At 31.6% G+C, this 17,105-nt stretch overlaps 1 protein-coding gene across 1 annotated transcript in view; it reads left to right on the top strand.

Moving 5' to 3' along the window:
- USP25 (ubiquitin specific peptidase 25) overlaps positions 1–17,105 on the top strand; it is a 206,661-nt gene that overhangs the window by 39,303 nt on the left and 150,253 nt on the right. The window contains exons 2-3 of the mRNA XM_044670322.1: positions 4,650–4,727; positions 11,637–11,781. Of these exons, the coding sequence (XP_044526257.1) occupies positions 4,650–4,727; positions 11,637–11,781 (223 nt within the window). The remainder of the gene's footprint in view (positions 1–4,649; positions 4,728–11,636; positions 11,782–17,105) is intronic.

Here is a 17,105-nt window from a genome sequence, read left to right as displayed (position 1 = left end):
GATAGGGCTCATAGGGGAGACATTTAACCTTTCTCCGTCTTTGAATGTAAACAGTTTGTGATTGATCTCTTAATCACGTTTACATTTTTATGCTTCCCTTAATTCAGATTAAGGGAAGCATAAAAATGTAAACATGAGTTTACTGAATAAATCAAATTGATTCTACTTTGTAATTGATTGAATTCTGATATTTTGTATAACTGCTCAAGTCATGTTATCCTGTAAATCAGGATAAATAAGGATGTTCTGTCTTTATGTCAAGGAGACATCTTTCTACCACTAGCTTTCCTTGCTACAGGTGGTAGACACAACCAATTGCTTTTCCTAGCCACAAGAAGAAAATCTCATCCCTTATTAAAAAAAAAAAATAAAAAAAATAATCCTATATCCTGCCTACATACTGTTCTATTTTTATTGACTTTTCCCTAACCTATAAAAAACCTTGAAAATGCCACTTCAATGCCTTTTGGCTTGCTGAAGAGATAAAGAACACTTTTATTGATAACTACTAGCCCTACCAAAAAATTTGAACATGCTTTGTTATTTCAGTTTACCTTAATTTCATTCATGACAAACCTCTGTTGTTTGTTTGTTTGTTTTTTCATCAGAAATACTTAGAAATCCCTTATTCATTTTAGTGTAGTGACTACTAAATTGTGTGCTAATCTTGGACCATCACTTCTTGGTATCCGGATTTTTTCTTTCTTTCTCACTTATTGAAGTATTTTTTCTTTAATTTGAAAGCTTTGGATTGTGGATATAATATTTATTGGGATTAAGTTTCAGAAACTGTCCGTCCAACGAATTTTTCTCTATTTCATTAAATGCCAACTTTTTCCACCTGTAAGATTTATACTCAGTTTTTCTGGGTAAGTTATTATTGGCTCTTTTAGAGTGGAGATCTTGGAGTACAATATTCCAGAAAGCAAAGTTAACAGCCAAAACTCTAGTTTCATCTATTCTTGGATTTATAGTTGAATTTGTGCCTAACTTGTTTTTCTTTGAGGCATGGCTTATAGAAATTTCAGAGTCATTCTCTTCTAACTTTGTGTCTTTAGTATCCATGTCTTCATGAGAGTTTTTTTTTTTTTTTTTTTTTTTTAAATCTAAGCCTTAGGAATATTTCTGTGGAAGCTATGTGTTGGGACTGAGGAGAGGAGAGAACCAGAGTCAGGGGGAGGGAGGCCAATTAAGAGCCACTAATTTTGCTGAAATAATTCTAAAATTCTAGAGACTCAAAAGCTTTGAATATCTTTGAATATATTCAAACTCCTGTTTTGGCAAGTCACTTAGCTCTTCTGCCTTAGAACCAATACGTAGTATTGATTCAAAGACTGAAGGTGGTAAGGGTTTAAAAAACAAAAACACTTGCTCAAAAACCTACTACATGTCCTTATTTTCTATAATATTAATTGCAATCTCAGGTTGACATTTTGGACCCTCTATAATCTGCTTCTCCACCTTTTTGATACATTCAAAGTTGCTTTACCATCTGAATCCTAAAGTTTTCTTTTGTTTTCCAGATTTTACTGTGGTTTTTCTCCCCAAAAGGAACCATTTTATTGATGAGGCACGTTAAATATCCCCAGTTCCTTCAGTTGATTCTCCTGTATCAGGAAGTCATCTCACCATCCTAGTTTCAATCTTAATTTATTTTATATATATAGAGAATTTGGAAATATAAATATATATATATATTTTTTTCCAAGTTCTCTTCTACTGTCTCCCCATACTCTAGCCCACTGAGAATGCAAAAAAATGTGATGTTCTTTATATATATGTATGAAGTCATGCAAAAAATATTGCAGTATAAGCCATGTTATGGAAGAGAGGGGAAAGGGTAGCAAGACAAATAAAGGGAAAAAATTATGCTTCAATCTGCAATCTGAGGCTTATCAGTCCTCCATCTATGGGCATATAGCCTTTTTATTTTTTTATTTTTAAACCCTGACCTTCTGTCTTTAAACCCTTGCCTTACCTGCCTGCATTGGTTCCAAGACAGAAGAGTGGTAAGGGCTAGGTCTAGGGTCACATAGCTAGAAAATGTCTGAGGCTAGATTTGAATCTAGGACCTCCCATCTCTAGATTTGGCTCTCAATACACTGAGCTACCCCAGCTGCCTCCATATATAGCCTTTTTAAACATGAATTCTTTGGAGTTTTGGTAGATCAGAAATCAGAGTTTATTCCAAGTCTTTCACTGTTGATTATCTCTATAATTTTTTTTTGCATACAAGAATATTGTATATGTGTTCTCCTAATTCTTCTTATTTCATTTTGCATTAGTTCACATAAGTCTTTACAAGTCTTTCTGAAAACAACCCCATCATTTCTTATAACACAATAGTATTCCATCATGTTGATATGTCATAATGTTTTTGTTCTACCTTTACTCAACTGATGGAATCCTTTTAGTTTATAATTCTTTGCCATTGCAAAAAAAATGTTTCTATAAATATTTTTATATGAGCCTTTTTCTTCCTCTTTTTTATGGGGTATAAACCTAGGAGCAGTTGCTGGGTCAAAATCTATGCATAGTTTATAGCCTTTGGGTATAGTTACAAATTGTACTCCAGAATGGTTAGACTAGTTCACAGCTCTACCAACAGTGAATTATTTGACCTATTTTCCCACATCTCCCTCCAGCATTTGTCATTTAACTTTTCTGTCATCTTGGCCAATCTGATGGGTATAAGATGGTACCTATGAATTTTTTTTTATCTTTTTTTTTAAACCCTTAACTTCTGTGTATTAGTTCATAGGTGGAAGAGTGGTAAGGGTGGGCAATGGGGGTCAAGTGACTTGCTCAGGGTCACACAGCTGGGAAGTATCTGAGGCCTGATTTGAACCTAGGACCTCCCGTCTCTAGGCCTGGCTCTCAATCCACTGAGCTACCCAGCTGCCCCCTCTATGAATTTGTTTTAATTTGGTTTTTCTTTAATTGTTAGTATTGTAGAGACTTTTTCCAAGTGATTATTGATCACTTTGGTTTCTTCCTCTGAAAACTGCCTTTTCAATATCTATATATCAATAGGGTAATGGCTCTCCTTTATTATTTGGCTCAGTTCCAGAGATATGATACCTTTATCAGAGAAACTTGCTATAGAATTCTCACACCACATTTTTCTCTTTTTCCCCTTCTAGTTTTGGCTGCAAAAACCTCTAAATTTTATGTAATCAATATTACCCATTTTTACCTCTTTCCCTTATTCGGTCATGATCTTTTCTATAGATCTCCTAGGTAATTTTTTCTATGCTCCCCTAATTTGCTTATGATATTCTCCTTTATGTCTAAATCACGTACGCAGTTCGAGCTTATCTTGGTATGCCTTATGTTCGTCTAATGCCTAGTTTCTGTCAAACTGCTTTCCAGTTTTCCCAGCAGTTTTTGTTAAATATTGAGTAGTTGTACCCGCAGTTGGAATCTTTGGGTTTACCAAACACTGGGCAGCTAGGTGGCACTGTGGATAGAGCATTTGGTCTGAAGTCAGGAAGATTTGACTTCAGACACTTAATACTACCTGTGTGACCCTAGAGTAAGTCATTTAACCCAGTTTTCTCATCTGTAAAATGAACTGGAGAAGAAAGGGCAAACTGCTCCAGTATCTTTGCTAAGAAAAATCCAAGTAGTACCACAAAGGATCACACACAAGTGAAATGATTTTACAACAATGTTATTGTGCTCATTTGCTTCTGTATAATTGTATACACTGTAAATTCCACTGATCAACCACTCTTATTTTATTTTGTACATAGTATCAAATTGTTCATTTAAGATTTTACCTTTTTTTTTTCATTTCTTTGTTATTCCCTTTGTATATAAACAAAGAAATTAATTTATGTTTTCCTTAGTTCATTGTTTCTACTATTATATAATTAATGGATTACAGTTTCTTTATATCTTAACAATGAATATCATTGAAATTTATAATATATTAATGGGTACCATTTGAATACTTGTTTAATTTTAGTGGAATCTTAATAACCTTAATAAACAAATGAATTCGGAAAAAGAATAAGTGGAAAGATCTAGTTTTTCTATTAAATAATAAAATAAAGTCAATTGAGTCCAAGTAATTAGATCTTTTTTTCTTTGACTATTCTGGCATACTTTTTAATGTGAAAATATAGTTTAGAGTTAGGTGATTCTGTTAATGTCTGAACTCAACTCTGTCAATTTTATTCTTCAGAGACCTACATGTTTCATTAAATGGAAAATAATTTATATTCATAAAAGTTTTAAGTATTTTGTTTTTCCAGTTTGTTAAGAGCAATAGGACAGTTCATATTATTTTAAGGACCTTGAGCTGTAGTGTTGTTTTAAAATTAGCAAAAAATGTTTGGATTCTAGTTTATACTACTTTATGTCATCAGTAAATATCTGTAAGATAATATTTAAGAGAGATTAAAATGATTCTGTTATATTAATACTATATTAGGTTTCCTCACCATATCCCTGAGCCTTCTTCATTTATTTGGCCTCTCTTTGAAATCAGTGGGAATTTACTCAGAATGTTTGAAAGGAATTTTAATGTGCCTCATGCTTACAAAGGAATGGTGTGGATAAAAGTAAATTTTGAATCTTTTTAGTCATAGATTATTTTGTCATCATTGAAGTTTTAATGAATGATCTCTTTTTTTCCTTTCTAGCACCAGCAGACATTTTTGAATCAGCTAAGAGAAATCACTGGCATCAATGATACACAGATACTACAGCAAGCCTTGAAGGTAGTATGAATTCTATTTCACTAAAAAGTTTTGTGACTTGCCCCAATGTACTATTGGAAAAGTTCAAATTTATATGTCAGTAGAAATGGGAACTCTGTACTCTTGTAAGAAAAGTACTTTGCTTAAATACTTAGCCCTCAGTATACCTAATTGAAAACCAGGATTAAAGCATGCTAAACTAGGGAAAAATAAATCATGAGCAGCTACCAAGTTGAGAAAAAACTTTTTTGATGAAGAAATAATTTATTTACATCCTGGTGGAATTGACTGAATGTTAGTTTGATATAACTACTTATATACATTACTATAGATGCATTGCCAAAGAACAGAAGTGTGGGAAATATATTTTCTGCCAAACCATAAGGAGAAAAAAGGAATAAACATGCATTGTGGAAGGCCACAAATTGTTAAAAGTAAGTTTTCATTGTTTGACATCATGTATGTATCTGAGGTGTGTAGTTTGTTTTTGGTCAAAGCAGAGGAAAGCAGCAAGTTGTAGGGCTTGTACTGAAATATTCTAAACATTGTTTTTAAATTAAGAAGAAGATATACAAAAAATTTTAAACATAATAGAGATAGAAAGGATGAAATAGAGAGAATAGAGTTGGCAAATAGAATATAACAGCAGATGATAAATGTGTAAATTCAGAAAGATATAGATCTACATAAAGAAAAATATACAAACACTGAAAACAAGAGTGGCATACATGAGAAGAAAAAAAAGATTTCCATGGAAATAACATTTTTTTCTCAGGCATTTTAGGATATTAGTACAAAATACTTAAAGCTTAATTGCATTTTTCTACCTAAAAGGCCTAATACATCTTGGTATCATTGGTACTCTAATGAATCTGTCATGATATCTCAAGATACTGATTTTTGACTAAGAATACAAGTTTATTGATTATATCAGTTTTTTTGGTTTAGGCTGGCATTATAACCAGTAAAAGTGATAATAGGTCTCCATGGCTCTCTTGCTAATGGATGACCTGAACTTGACCAGGCATCTTAATAAATAGGTTTTTAAAAGCTCATTTTTCAGCCCATCCCTTCAACATCCTAAGACATTTTTAATTGGTAATAGCTAATTAAGAAGTGGTTCATCCACCCCTCCCCATCCCTATAGATAGACAGGTCACATGTGCCCCTCAAAAAACTTTCTCCCCTTTATTTATTAGCCAATTTTTGTTAAAAAGGAAGCTATTCCTTGGGATTCAAAAGGACAAAGAAAATGCAAAAAGCAGCAGACTAAATGATATCTCAGACCAAGGTCTCAGACAGAGGAATACACAGTAATTCTTCCTAATATATAGCATATGAAAAATTAAAAGTGATGGTTTGGATCAGCCTACCTATTTCTTATTATTTAAAGGTAGTTTTTCTTTTATGTAAAGTAGTAGCATAAGTTCAGAAACCATTATTTCTATTATAGTTAGGTTACCTAACTTTTAATGTAGTTCATTTTTTCTATCTGGAAATGATTTAGTTCTTCCCATTCTATAGTATTAATATTTGATTGTTCAGAGAATTAATGTTAATATTAGCAAAAACACTCCAGAAATCTTGAAATGTAAGGAAACTTAATGATTGATTCTGATGAATCAAGTAAGTTTCTACTTATATCTAACAGGTTATGCTGTCAATTCTCCTGAGCTTTTCCTCCCAGATTTTGCTAATGTACTTTTTGATGTTTCTCAGAAAAAAAAGAGAAAAAAACAACTTGCTAGTTTTGTGTAATTTTTCAATGGAGCAAGTTATATGAGCAAAATTTTATATTTTAGTTATTTCATTTTTTTGAGACAGCTAAAAACATAAAGTTTGTACTAATGTAGCTTCTGAAAATTCCTCAGTCCTTTGTTGACTTTTACTCTTAAAGATATGTAGAAAGTTCAGGCTTTGTAGTCAAATTTTTGTTTGTACCATAAATATTTGAATGTTTTATCAGCCCTTCAAAGTTAATAGCATTCAGATTACATTACATTCTGAATTTGGTTTATCATAAGATTTAAGCTCATTTGAATCTGATCAGTGAATATGATCTATTATAATTTGTAGCAATGACTTCACAGTATTCTCTACATGTGGGTGACTAATTACATACCTTGAAGTAGTCATGCAGAACATATAATAAGGAAGTCATACTGAATTATATTCATGATTATGGTTCGTATTGGGAGGAAGTAGGTCAAGATGAGACTAAACTGGCTCCCAGAATATGGGGAGTTAAACTCAGTTTAATTTCATGTTTCATCTTTCTTTTAGAAATGTAATAGTGAAAAGATTTAAACTGTTATCATTACTTTAGATTCATGCTTCCATTGTATCTTGTGTGGTATGCTTTGTTTTTGGTCAAAGCAGATGAAAGTAGCAGCAGTAGGGGTTGTAAATTATAGAAGAAAAATAGTCACTAATACTGCAAAGGAGTTGAACAGTTACCTGCAACCTCACATTAAAGAGAATTTCCTTTATTATGCTTAGTTTCAGTGGTGCCATTTAAATAGTTAATTTCTGCTGTGTTAAGTTTCATAGAAACAAGTGACAAGTAATGGAGTAATAAATAGAAGAACTATTTAATTAATTATAGTCAAATGATGTAACTGCTATAATTAGAGATTGTCTGATGAGTTTTTTAAGAAGTAATGTGTAGAATTGGGAAAAAATGGTTACTCTTTAAATGAGATTCAAATTTAACTCCTTTATCAGCTGGCAACAGACACTTCTAAATCAGTGTTCTGTAAATATATCAAATTCAGAATCACTGAAGAACTCATTATAATATTTCCTCTCAAGTCCGTTTTCTACTCCAGACTTCTCCAATTCCGAGGTCAACACTATTCTTCCAATCATGCCCAGGAGCCATTCTTGAATCTTCTTTTCATTATCTAGTTCATTTTCTCCCTTCAACATATTTTGCACTCATTCTTTATTTTTCTTTCACAATGTTTCTACATTGATTCAAGTCCTTATTACCTCTTACTTTGAATTATTGTATTAGGCTTCTTATCTTAATTCATATTACTTTGAGTACTCATCAGTCTAATCATAGAGTCTTACTAGATGCTCCCTCTCTTCAGCATTCAGTCTCTTACTTCTTTGCCTTTGTTTTCCCTGTGTCTGGAATTCAATAGCTCCCCATCCCTGCCTTTTTTCAGGGAAGAATTAATCATAAGCAAAATAAACTCCAATATTAGAAAGGAAATCATGAAAAAGAGGATAAAAGAAAAGTACATAAAGAAAAATTTCAGAAAATAGGATGGAGGGAAATTCACAATTAACCATCTTAACTATGAAAGTGAATGGGATAAACTCAGCCATAAAACAGAAGAGTGATAACAGAATCCAATAATATTTTGTTTGCAAGGAAAAGCCTGAAACATAAAGACTCACAATAAAAATGATAGGGTTGGAGCAAAAGCTAACATGCCTCATCTGAACAGAAAAAAAAAGTGACATCCATTTCATTGATTTCTGATAAGTCAACAGCAAAAATAGATTGAATTTAAAATGATAAACAAAAATAAAGAATTTTTTTGCTTCCTGAAAGAGGAAGTAAAATTGTAGTGGTGTGAGACTTCATTGTACCCCATTCAGCTTTAGATAAATCTAACGAAAAAATTAAAGAAGAAATAAGTGACATAAATAAAATCTTAAGACAAGTTATGATTGCACTCTGGTGATTGTTGAATGGCAATAATAATACTTATTACTACTACCATTACTACTGCTAACATTTAACTAGTGTTAATAAATTCTAGGCTTTGTGCAAAATAGGACTTTGCAATTTTTATCTTGCCTAGGATCACACAGCTAGTAAATATCTGAGGTTGGATTTGAACTCTGGTTTTCTCCACTCCAGGCTCTATCTATCCACTTCTATGCACTTCTATCCACTGTACCACCTTTACAAAAACTGAACAGATGTTAGGTAGAGCATAAAAATAACAAAAATATATATACAAAAGCAGAACTTTTGAAATATATCTTTTACTAACCACAATTCAATAAAAAATTATATTAAAAGAGGGTGCTGGGGAAAAAATTAAAAATCTACTAGAGACTAGAAAACTTAATTGTGAGGAATTAATGAGTTAAAGAAGAAATAATAGATAATTTCATTAATGACAATGACAGCAGTGAGACAACATACCAAAATTTTGTGATGCAACTAAAGCATTTTTTTAGAGGAAAATCTCTCAGCACTTTAAATCAATAAAAGGTAGTGTGAGCAGATCATCAATGGATTGGATATGCAACTAAAAAACTAGACTGCTGACAAATTGAACCCCCACAATTAAACATGAACGTTAAAAATCCTCAAAAAAAAGAAGAGATTAACAAAGTTGGAATAAAAAAGTTGAATTAATAAATAAAACTCAAGAGTTGTTTTCTAAAAAAAAAGCAGATAAACCATTCACTAATTGATTAAAAATATGATAGAGGAAAACCAAATAACGTACAAAAAATTAAAAAGACAAATTTATAACAAATGAAGATGAAATAATTGCTATGATAAACTGTCTTGTCCAGCTATATGCCAATAAAATTGGCAACTTAGTAAATGGACATTTATGAACATTAAAAATACCCAGCTTAATAGATCAAGAATTAGAAATCTTAACCAACCCCATCTTAGAAAAAGGAATTGAAGAATTTGTGAATTAACCTCCAAAGGAAAATAAATCACCAACACTAATAAATACCCAAATGAATTCTGTCCAACATTCAAAAAAAGAATCTTTCCAAATTCCTTCTCTGACACCAATGTGATCTTGATATCATTAAGTCAGAGAAAATTCTAAACAAACTATGACTAATATCTCTAATGAACATTCATGCAAAATTTTTAAATAAAATATTAGCATATCGGTTTCAGTGACATATCACAAAGTTTATATGCTATGACTAAGTCAGATTTATATGAGTTAGTCTGTGCTAGGTGAATATTATAAAACTATAAACTTAATTAACCATGTTAATAACAAAAACAGCAAAATAATATAATTATATCAGTTGATGGAGAAAAAAGTTTTTGCATAAACAAATCAAATACAGTAAAGATTAAAGGGGAATATATGGAGAAAAACTTTATTAGCAAGTTCCTGTAGAGAAAAGTCTCATTTCTAAGAAATATAAAGAACAGATTAAAATTTATAAGAATAATAGTCATTCTCTAATTGATAAATGTTATGAACAAACAATTCTTTTAAATTTTTAAAAATTTAATTAATTAATTTAGAATATTTTTCTATGGTTACATGATTCCTGCTCTTTTCCTCCCCTCCTCCCTCCCGGAGCCAATGAGCAATTCCACTTGGGTTTTATGTGTATTGTTCAAAACCTATTTCTATATTATTAATATTTTCAATAGAGTGATCATTTAAAGTCAACATCCCCAGCCATATACTCATCGAACCATGTGATCAATCATGTTTTTCTTCTGCAGTTCTACTCTCATAGTTCTTTCTCTGGATGTGGATGGCATTCTTTCTCATAAGTCCCTCAGAATAGTCCTGTATCATTGCACTGCTGCTAGTAGAGAAGTCCATGACTTTCGATTGTGCCACAATGTCAGGTGATTGTAACCGCTGTAATTAGAGATTGTCTGAGGAGTTTTTTAAAGAAATAATGTGTAGAATTAGAAAAAAAAATTGGTTACTGTTCAAATTAAATTCAAATTTAACTCCTTTATCAGCTGCCAAAAGATACTTCTAAATCAGTGTTCTATAAATATCTCAAATTTAGAATCTCTGAAGATCTTTGGTTCTGCTCCTTTCACTCTGCATCAATTCCTGGAGGTCTTTCCAGTTCACATGGAATTCCTCCAAATGAACAAACAATTTTTAAAGATATTTGTAAACATATGAAACCATATAAAAATGTTCTAAATCACTAAGAATTAGAACAATACAGATGAAAGCAATTTTGAGGTAATTTGAGATATGCCATCATACCAACAGACTGGCAAAGATGATGAAAAAAGAAAGTAACAAATATTGGAAAGACTGCAGGAAAATAGGTACATTATGCATATGGAACCATGAAAGTGTAAAACAGTTTTGGAAAGCAGTTTTGAATGATGATGCAAAAGTTGCCCTTTGCCATGCCCTTTGATCCAACCATAGCATCACTAGGCCTTTACCCAAATGATATCTAAGAAAGAAAAAAAGGTATTAAATGTACAAAAATATAAGAGCTCTTTTTGTATTGGCAAAGTGCCCATGTATTGGGGGAATGGCTGAACAAATTGTGGTATGTGAATGTAATAGAATATTGTTATATTATAAAATATTTAAAAAAAGAGGTGTACAAAGATTTACATGAACTGATGGAGAATATAGTGAGTAGAATTAGGTCAGTGGTATCAAACGCAACTCAAAACTGCTGCATATTGACTCAAAAACTCCTCAAATTAACATTCTCTATATTGTATTTTTATTTATTTTGTTAAACATATCCGAGTTACATATTAAATATGATTTGGTTGCACCTCCATGTTTGAAGTCTTCAGGCAAAACTTGAAGTTTAACACCTGAACTAGATGGTAAACTTTGATTCCAAGGGTATGACAAAGAAGAATCCTGCCCACCTGATGAGAGAGAGAGAGAGAGTTTGTACTAATGCAGAGTAAGAAACACATTTTTGGATACAACCAGTATGGAAATATGTGGTTTGATAGTGCTTATGTGATGCATGATTTCTGTATTTCTTTCTACTTTTTTTCCCCAGTGGACAGGACAGGGAAAAATGGGATTTTTATACTACCTATATCCATTAAAAACACTAAAGATTGTGCCCACAATTTTAAATTACCAGCTGTGGTTCAATAAATTTAGTTATATGAGTCCACTAATTTATAACATAGATCTGCCTTTTGACTAAAATTATAACTTACTTTCTTGCTATTTAAAGGATAGCAATGGAAACTTGGAATTAGCTGTGGCTTTCCTCACTGCAAAGAATGCCAAGACACCTCAGCAAGAGGAAACAACTTACTATCAAACAGCCCTTCCTGGCAATGATAGATACATCAGTGTGGGAAGCCAAGCAGATACAAGTAGGTATTTTTCTTTTTTTTTTTTTTCAAGATTGTAATACAAAAATAAATACTTTTTTTTGGGGGGGAGATGTGAATTAACTGAGAATCAACTTGGAAATGTTTTATATTCGTTTTAAAGGGACATGTATTTCGTACATATTTGGTCATTTTATTTTTGGTGTAGGTTAGAAATGAAGAATTCTGATACAGTTTTGTTCATGATTAAATACCCTTTTGAATGGCATATTCCATTTTTAGTTATGTACTTCTCTAATATGGCTAAAGATACATGTATAAAGAAATAAAATAAAGGCACTAACATCTTATATGGGTTTTATATATTGCTCTTTAAAATGCTCTATTTTAGAAGGAAAACTTCTTCCTGAAAGATAATTGCTAGAACTGTTACATGTAGAAACATTGGTTTTAATTTTGCTTTACTAAACAAAATTTTGGAAATTACTTGATGGAACTATAATTTCGTATTTGCATGAAAAGCTCAATGCTTTTCAAAGCATTTTGAAACATATTTTTTAAGAATCTTAGAACCTCCCTTTGAAGTGAAAATTTAATTATCCATTTTATGAATTATGAGAAATGTATGATAGTTGGATCTTTTAAATTTTACTGTAAATATGCCATATATTTGAATGTGATCAGTAAGCCATTACTTTATATGTTGCAAGTTCCATAAATTTATGTATACCATAGTTGGAAAATTTCAAATGAGAAATAATTCCTAGTTTTTGAATATTAGTTATACAAAGGTAAAAAAATCTTATTGCCTACCATATATTACTTTTAGCCTTCTGTAAATCCTTTTTTTATTGCCTTATAAATGAATACAGCTTTTTATTCTGCTGCCTTATAAATGAATACAGAATGGAAAATTATCCAAGGATTTTTTAAATCCTACTTCCTCATGGTCATGATGATGAAAATATTTAGATTTGGAAAATATACATAATAAATGAGAATGGCATATGAAGAGTTTACATAATAATGAATTTAAAAGAAAAAGGAAGAGAAATATATTCCAAAAAGGTACTAGGAAGCTGTATGAAAGAAGCAGGGCTAAGAAGATAAAGTGGAATGAAGAAAGAATAGCACGTCAGAGAAGTAAGTTTTTATCAAGGGAGGATATTAAGAATGTTTTAAGACTGAGGACTGGGGGAGAAGGAATCAAATGAAGTAAACATCAAGGATTAAGTGTCAAGCAAAGGATAATTTGACTGTAATATTAGAGTAGAGATTTGATGATGATTGCATAAAAATCATTGTGGGGAGAAAGTTAGAATGAAGAAGGCCAAACCTACTTTTAGTAGAAGGGATGAGGAAATATTTTTGCAAAGTTAATTCAGTATATCATATAGTATCAATTATGGTTTTTGACACTTTGTGGAAATGGGAAAATTGGGCATTTAAGACTGACTATTATGACAAAAAAAAAGTTCACCTCAGTAGTTGAAAAAAGTTGTAGATTGAAATGGAGAATTTTTTCTGGAACTTTTGAAATGGGAACAGCAAATAATTAGTTTTGAAGGAATTGTAAAGTTTGCATAAATGTCCCAAAGGTAGTCTAACATGTAGAGAATTCAGTCTTATATCAGAGCACACAGCTTAAAAGCAAATCAGTTAGTAGATCATAGGGGAATTTGCAAGTGTTTTTTTTTTCCTATTTGGATGCTAGTGTGGGCTTCTTGCATCATTTACAAATAATTTCTTGGTAACTCAATTTTAGCTATGTAAAGTGAGTATAGTGCTATTGTTTTTGTTGAATTCTCCTGGGATACTATGATTATAATTGTAAAAAGACATTCTTGAGGGAAAGCCTCTTAGAAAATGCAAAATGGTTAAAATAAAGAATAATAATTTGTCAGGTCACAAACAAGTAAATTAGATTTTAGAGTAGTGTTGTACTTTTATTGGTGAGATTTTTTTTTATTGAAAACCTTTTTATTATTTTCCTCACACAGAGCTAAAATATTCCTACCCCCTGCTTCTCTACACCCTATTTGCCCAAAAATCTCACTCTTTGCTACCTAGCTCTGCATTCTCATGTCTATCCAGCCCAGCAGCAGTTTACTTCAGATCCATTCCTTCTCTGACTTCTCCTCTAGTAACAAACTTTTTTTCTCATAAGATCGTAGATGAAGAACTTCTCATTTTACAAAGGGGAAAATTGAAGACCAAGAAAATAAACTTCCCTTGCTCATCTCTCCAGGTCAGGAGAACTGTCATCTTCCCTTGTGAATCATGATCACTTCCAGGTCTTATTACTGTGTTGTGTTAGATGCCTTTAAGCTTATCTCCATCCAACATCTCTATTCTATCCAGATGCTCCTTGTTGCTAGTAATATATAGTTTCAGCATTACTCCTCTTCCTTTTTCAGTGAGTTTAGTATTTGGATCAAAGTGTTATATTCCGTCTAAAAAACCTTGTCCTCATTCTTGATGATTTTATCTTTAATCTTGATGACATTATTTTTAATATTGATATTCTGTTAATACTATTGTCTTCTATTGAATTGAATGAGAATTCAGTAATACTATTGTCTTCTATGGTCTGAATCTTCATTTCCCATGATTACCATCCTTCTCTACCACAGTCAACCTCAGGAGTGGTTAGTTGTACTTTTGACATTAGTGACATTTAAACTCCTTCAACTGTTAAAATCCTGAATTTTGAAATTTTCCTCTCTAATAATAATCCATCATTTTCCCTTTCCCTCTTTTTTATTTCTCAACAACACATTTTTAAAATTTTCATATTTATTTCTTTTTTAGGTAATATTTATTTCTCTGAAATTATATGTAGAAACAATTTTTAAAATGTCCCTTTAAAAATTTGAGTTCCCTCTTTCCCACCCTTAGGCCCTAATTGTCCCTGAGATGGTAAACAATCTGAGATAGATTTTGCATGTGCAACCATATAAAACATTTTTCATTTTGTGGAAGAGATTTCAAATAAAATGAAATATAGTCTATATTCAGATTTTATCAGTTCTTTCTCTGTTGGCCAATGGCATTTTTCATTATGAGTCTCAGGGATTGTGTTGGATCATTGCATTGCTGAGAACAAATAGATCATTGACAGTTCATCAAAAGATATTGCTGACACTGTGTACAATATTCTAATGTTTTGCTCACTTCTCTTTGCATCAATACATGTGTAAAGCATTCCAGATTTTTCTGAAATCATCTTGCTTATCATTTCTTACATAATAGTATTTCATCATAATTGCATATCACAATTTGTTTAGCCAGTCCTCAATTGATGGATAACTCTCCAATTTCCAATTCTTTGCTACCACAAAAAGAGGTGTGCAATAAATATTTTTGTATTAATAGGACCTTTTCCCTTTTTCAAAAAAATCTCTTTGGGATACAGACCTAATAGTCCTCCCAGACTTGTGCTATACCATTTTCCCATCTTCCCTACAGTTTTTGTCAAATAGTGAATTCTTGTCCTCAAAGCTTGGATCTTTTGCTTAATCAAAAATTAAATTAATATTGTTTATCCCTAATCTATTCCACTGATTCACTACTCTTATTTCTTAACAGTACCAGGTTGTTTTGATGATTACTTCTTTGTAATAAGGTTCAAAATCTGGTACTGCTAAGCTGCCCTCCTTCATACTTTTTTCGTTGATTCCATCATATCTGTCAATACCTTTTGTCCTTCCAGATGATTAAAAAAAATTTTCTTTTAGCTTTATAAAATATTTTTTGGTAGTTTGGTACGGTATCGAATAAATAGACTAATTTAGGTAAAGTTGTCGTTTTTATTATATTTGCTTAGGATTCCCATGAGCAATTAATATTTTTTTTAGTTTTTTTTTTTTTTTTAATTTTAAACCCTTAACTTCTGTGTATTGACTTATAGGTGGAAGAGTGGTAAGGGTAGGCAATGGGGGTCAAGTGACTTGCCCAGGGTCACACAGCTGGGAAGTGTCTGAGGCCGGATTTGAACCTAGGACCTCCCGTCTCTAGGCCTGGCTCTCAATCCACTGAGCTACCCAGCTGCCCCCGCAATTAATATTTTTACAGTTGTTTAGACCAGTTTTATTTGTGTGAAAAATGTTTTCTTTAATTGATACTAAGTATTGGCTCAAAGGCATCAGAGTGGTAAGAGCTAGGCATCTGGGGTCAAATTACTTGCCCCCAGAATCAAGCACCTAGGTAAGTGACTGAGTCCAAATTTGAACCCAGATCCAGTAAACTGCTTTCATGAAATGTGTTTTGTAATTGAGTTCATATAATTCCTGGATTTGCTTGGCAGGTAGACTCCCAAATATTTTATGTCATCTCCTGTTAATTTAAATAGAATTTTTTTTCCTATCTTTTGCTGCTGGGTTTTGTTTGTTGATAATATATAGAAATGTTAATGATTTATGTGGTTTTATTTATATCCTGCAAGTTTTTTATTTCAACTAATTTTTAGTTGATTTTCTAGGATTCTCTTAGTATATCATCTTGTCATCTGCAAAGAGCGATAGTTTTATATCTTCATTGCCTCTTCTAATTCTTTAAATTTCTTTTTTTTTTCTTATTGCTATAGCTAGCAGTACATTATTGAATAATAGTGATAATGGGCATCCTTATTTCATCCCTGATTTTATTATGAAGGCTTCTAGCTTGTCCCCATTACAGATAATTCTAGCTGATGGTTTTAGATAGATATTACTTCCCATTTTAAGGAAATCCCATTCATTCTTATGCTTTCTAATGTTTTTAATAAGAACAGGTCATGTATTTTGCCAAAAACTTTTTCTGCATCTAGATAATCATGTGATTTTTGTTAGTTTTGTTAAGGATATAGTCGTTTATGCTAAAAATTTTCCCAATATTGCATAAGTCCCCCCCTGGTCATAATGATTGATCCCTGTGATATACTGCTGTAATCTTCTTTCTAGTATTTTATTTAAATTTTTGGATCAATTTTCATCAGGAAAATTGGTCTAGAGGGTTTTTTTTCTATGTTTTTGCTCTATCTGGTTTAGATATCAGCACCATATTTGTGTCACTTGATAAGAATAAGATTCTTTCTTTGCCAATTTTCCCAAATAGTTTACATAATATTGAGATTAATTATTCTTTAAATGTTTGGTAGAATTTACTTGTTAATCTATCAATGGGGATTTTTTCTTGGGGTATTCATTGATGGGTTGTCCAATTTCTCTTTTTCTTTTCTTTTTTGCTATTTAAAAATTTTTTTAGTTAAGACATTTTTATTTTCCCAATTATATGTAACATAATTTTCAACATACATTTTCTAAAATTATAAGATACAAACTATCTCCTACCTTTCTTTCCCTACTTTTCTTTTTACTTTTTACTTT

The sequence above is a fragment of the Gracilinanus agilis genome, chromosome 3, assembly GCF_016433145.1.
Source record: "Gracilinanus agilis isolate LMUSP501 chromosome 3, AgileGrace, whole genome shotgun sequence".
Taxonomy (NCBI): Eukaryota; Metazoa; Chordata; class Mammalia; order Didelphimorphia; family Didelphidae; genus Gracilinanus; species Gracilinanus agilis.
Note: the sequence above shows the minus strand (reverse complement) of the source record. Positions and strands in the feature narration are given on the sequence as shown.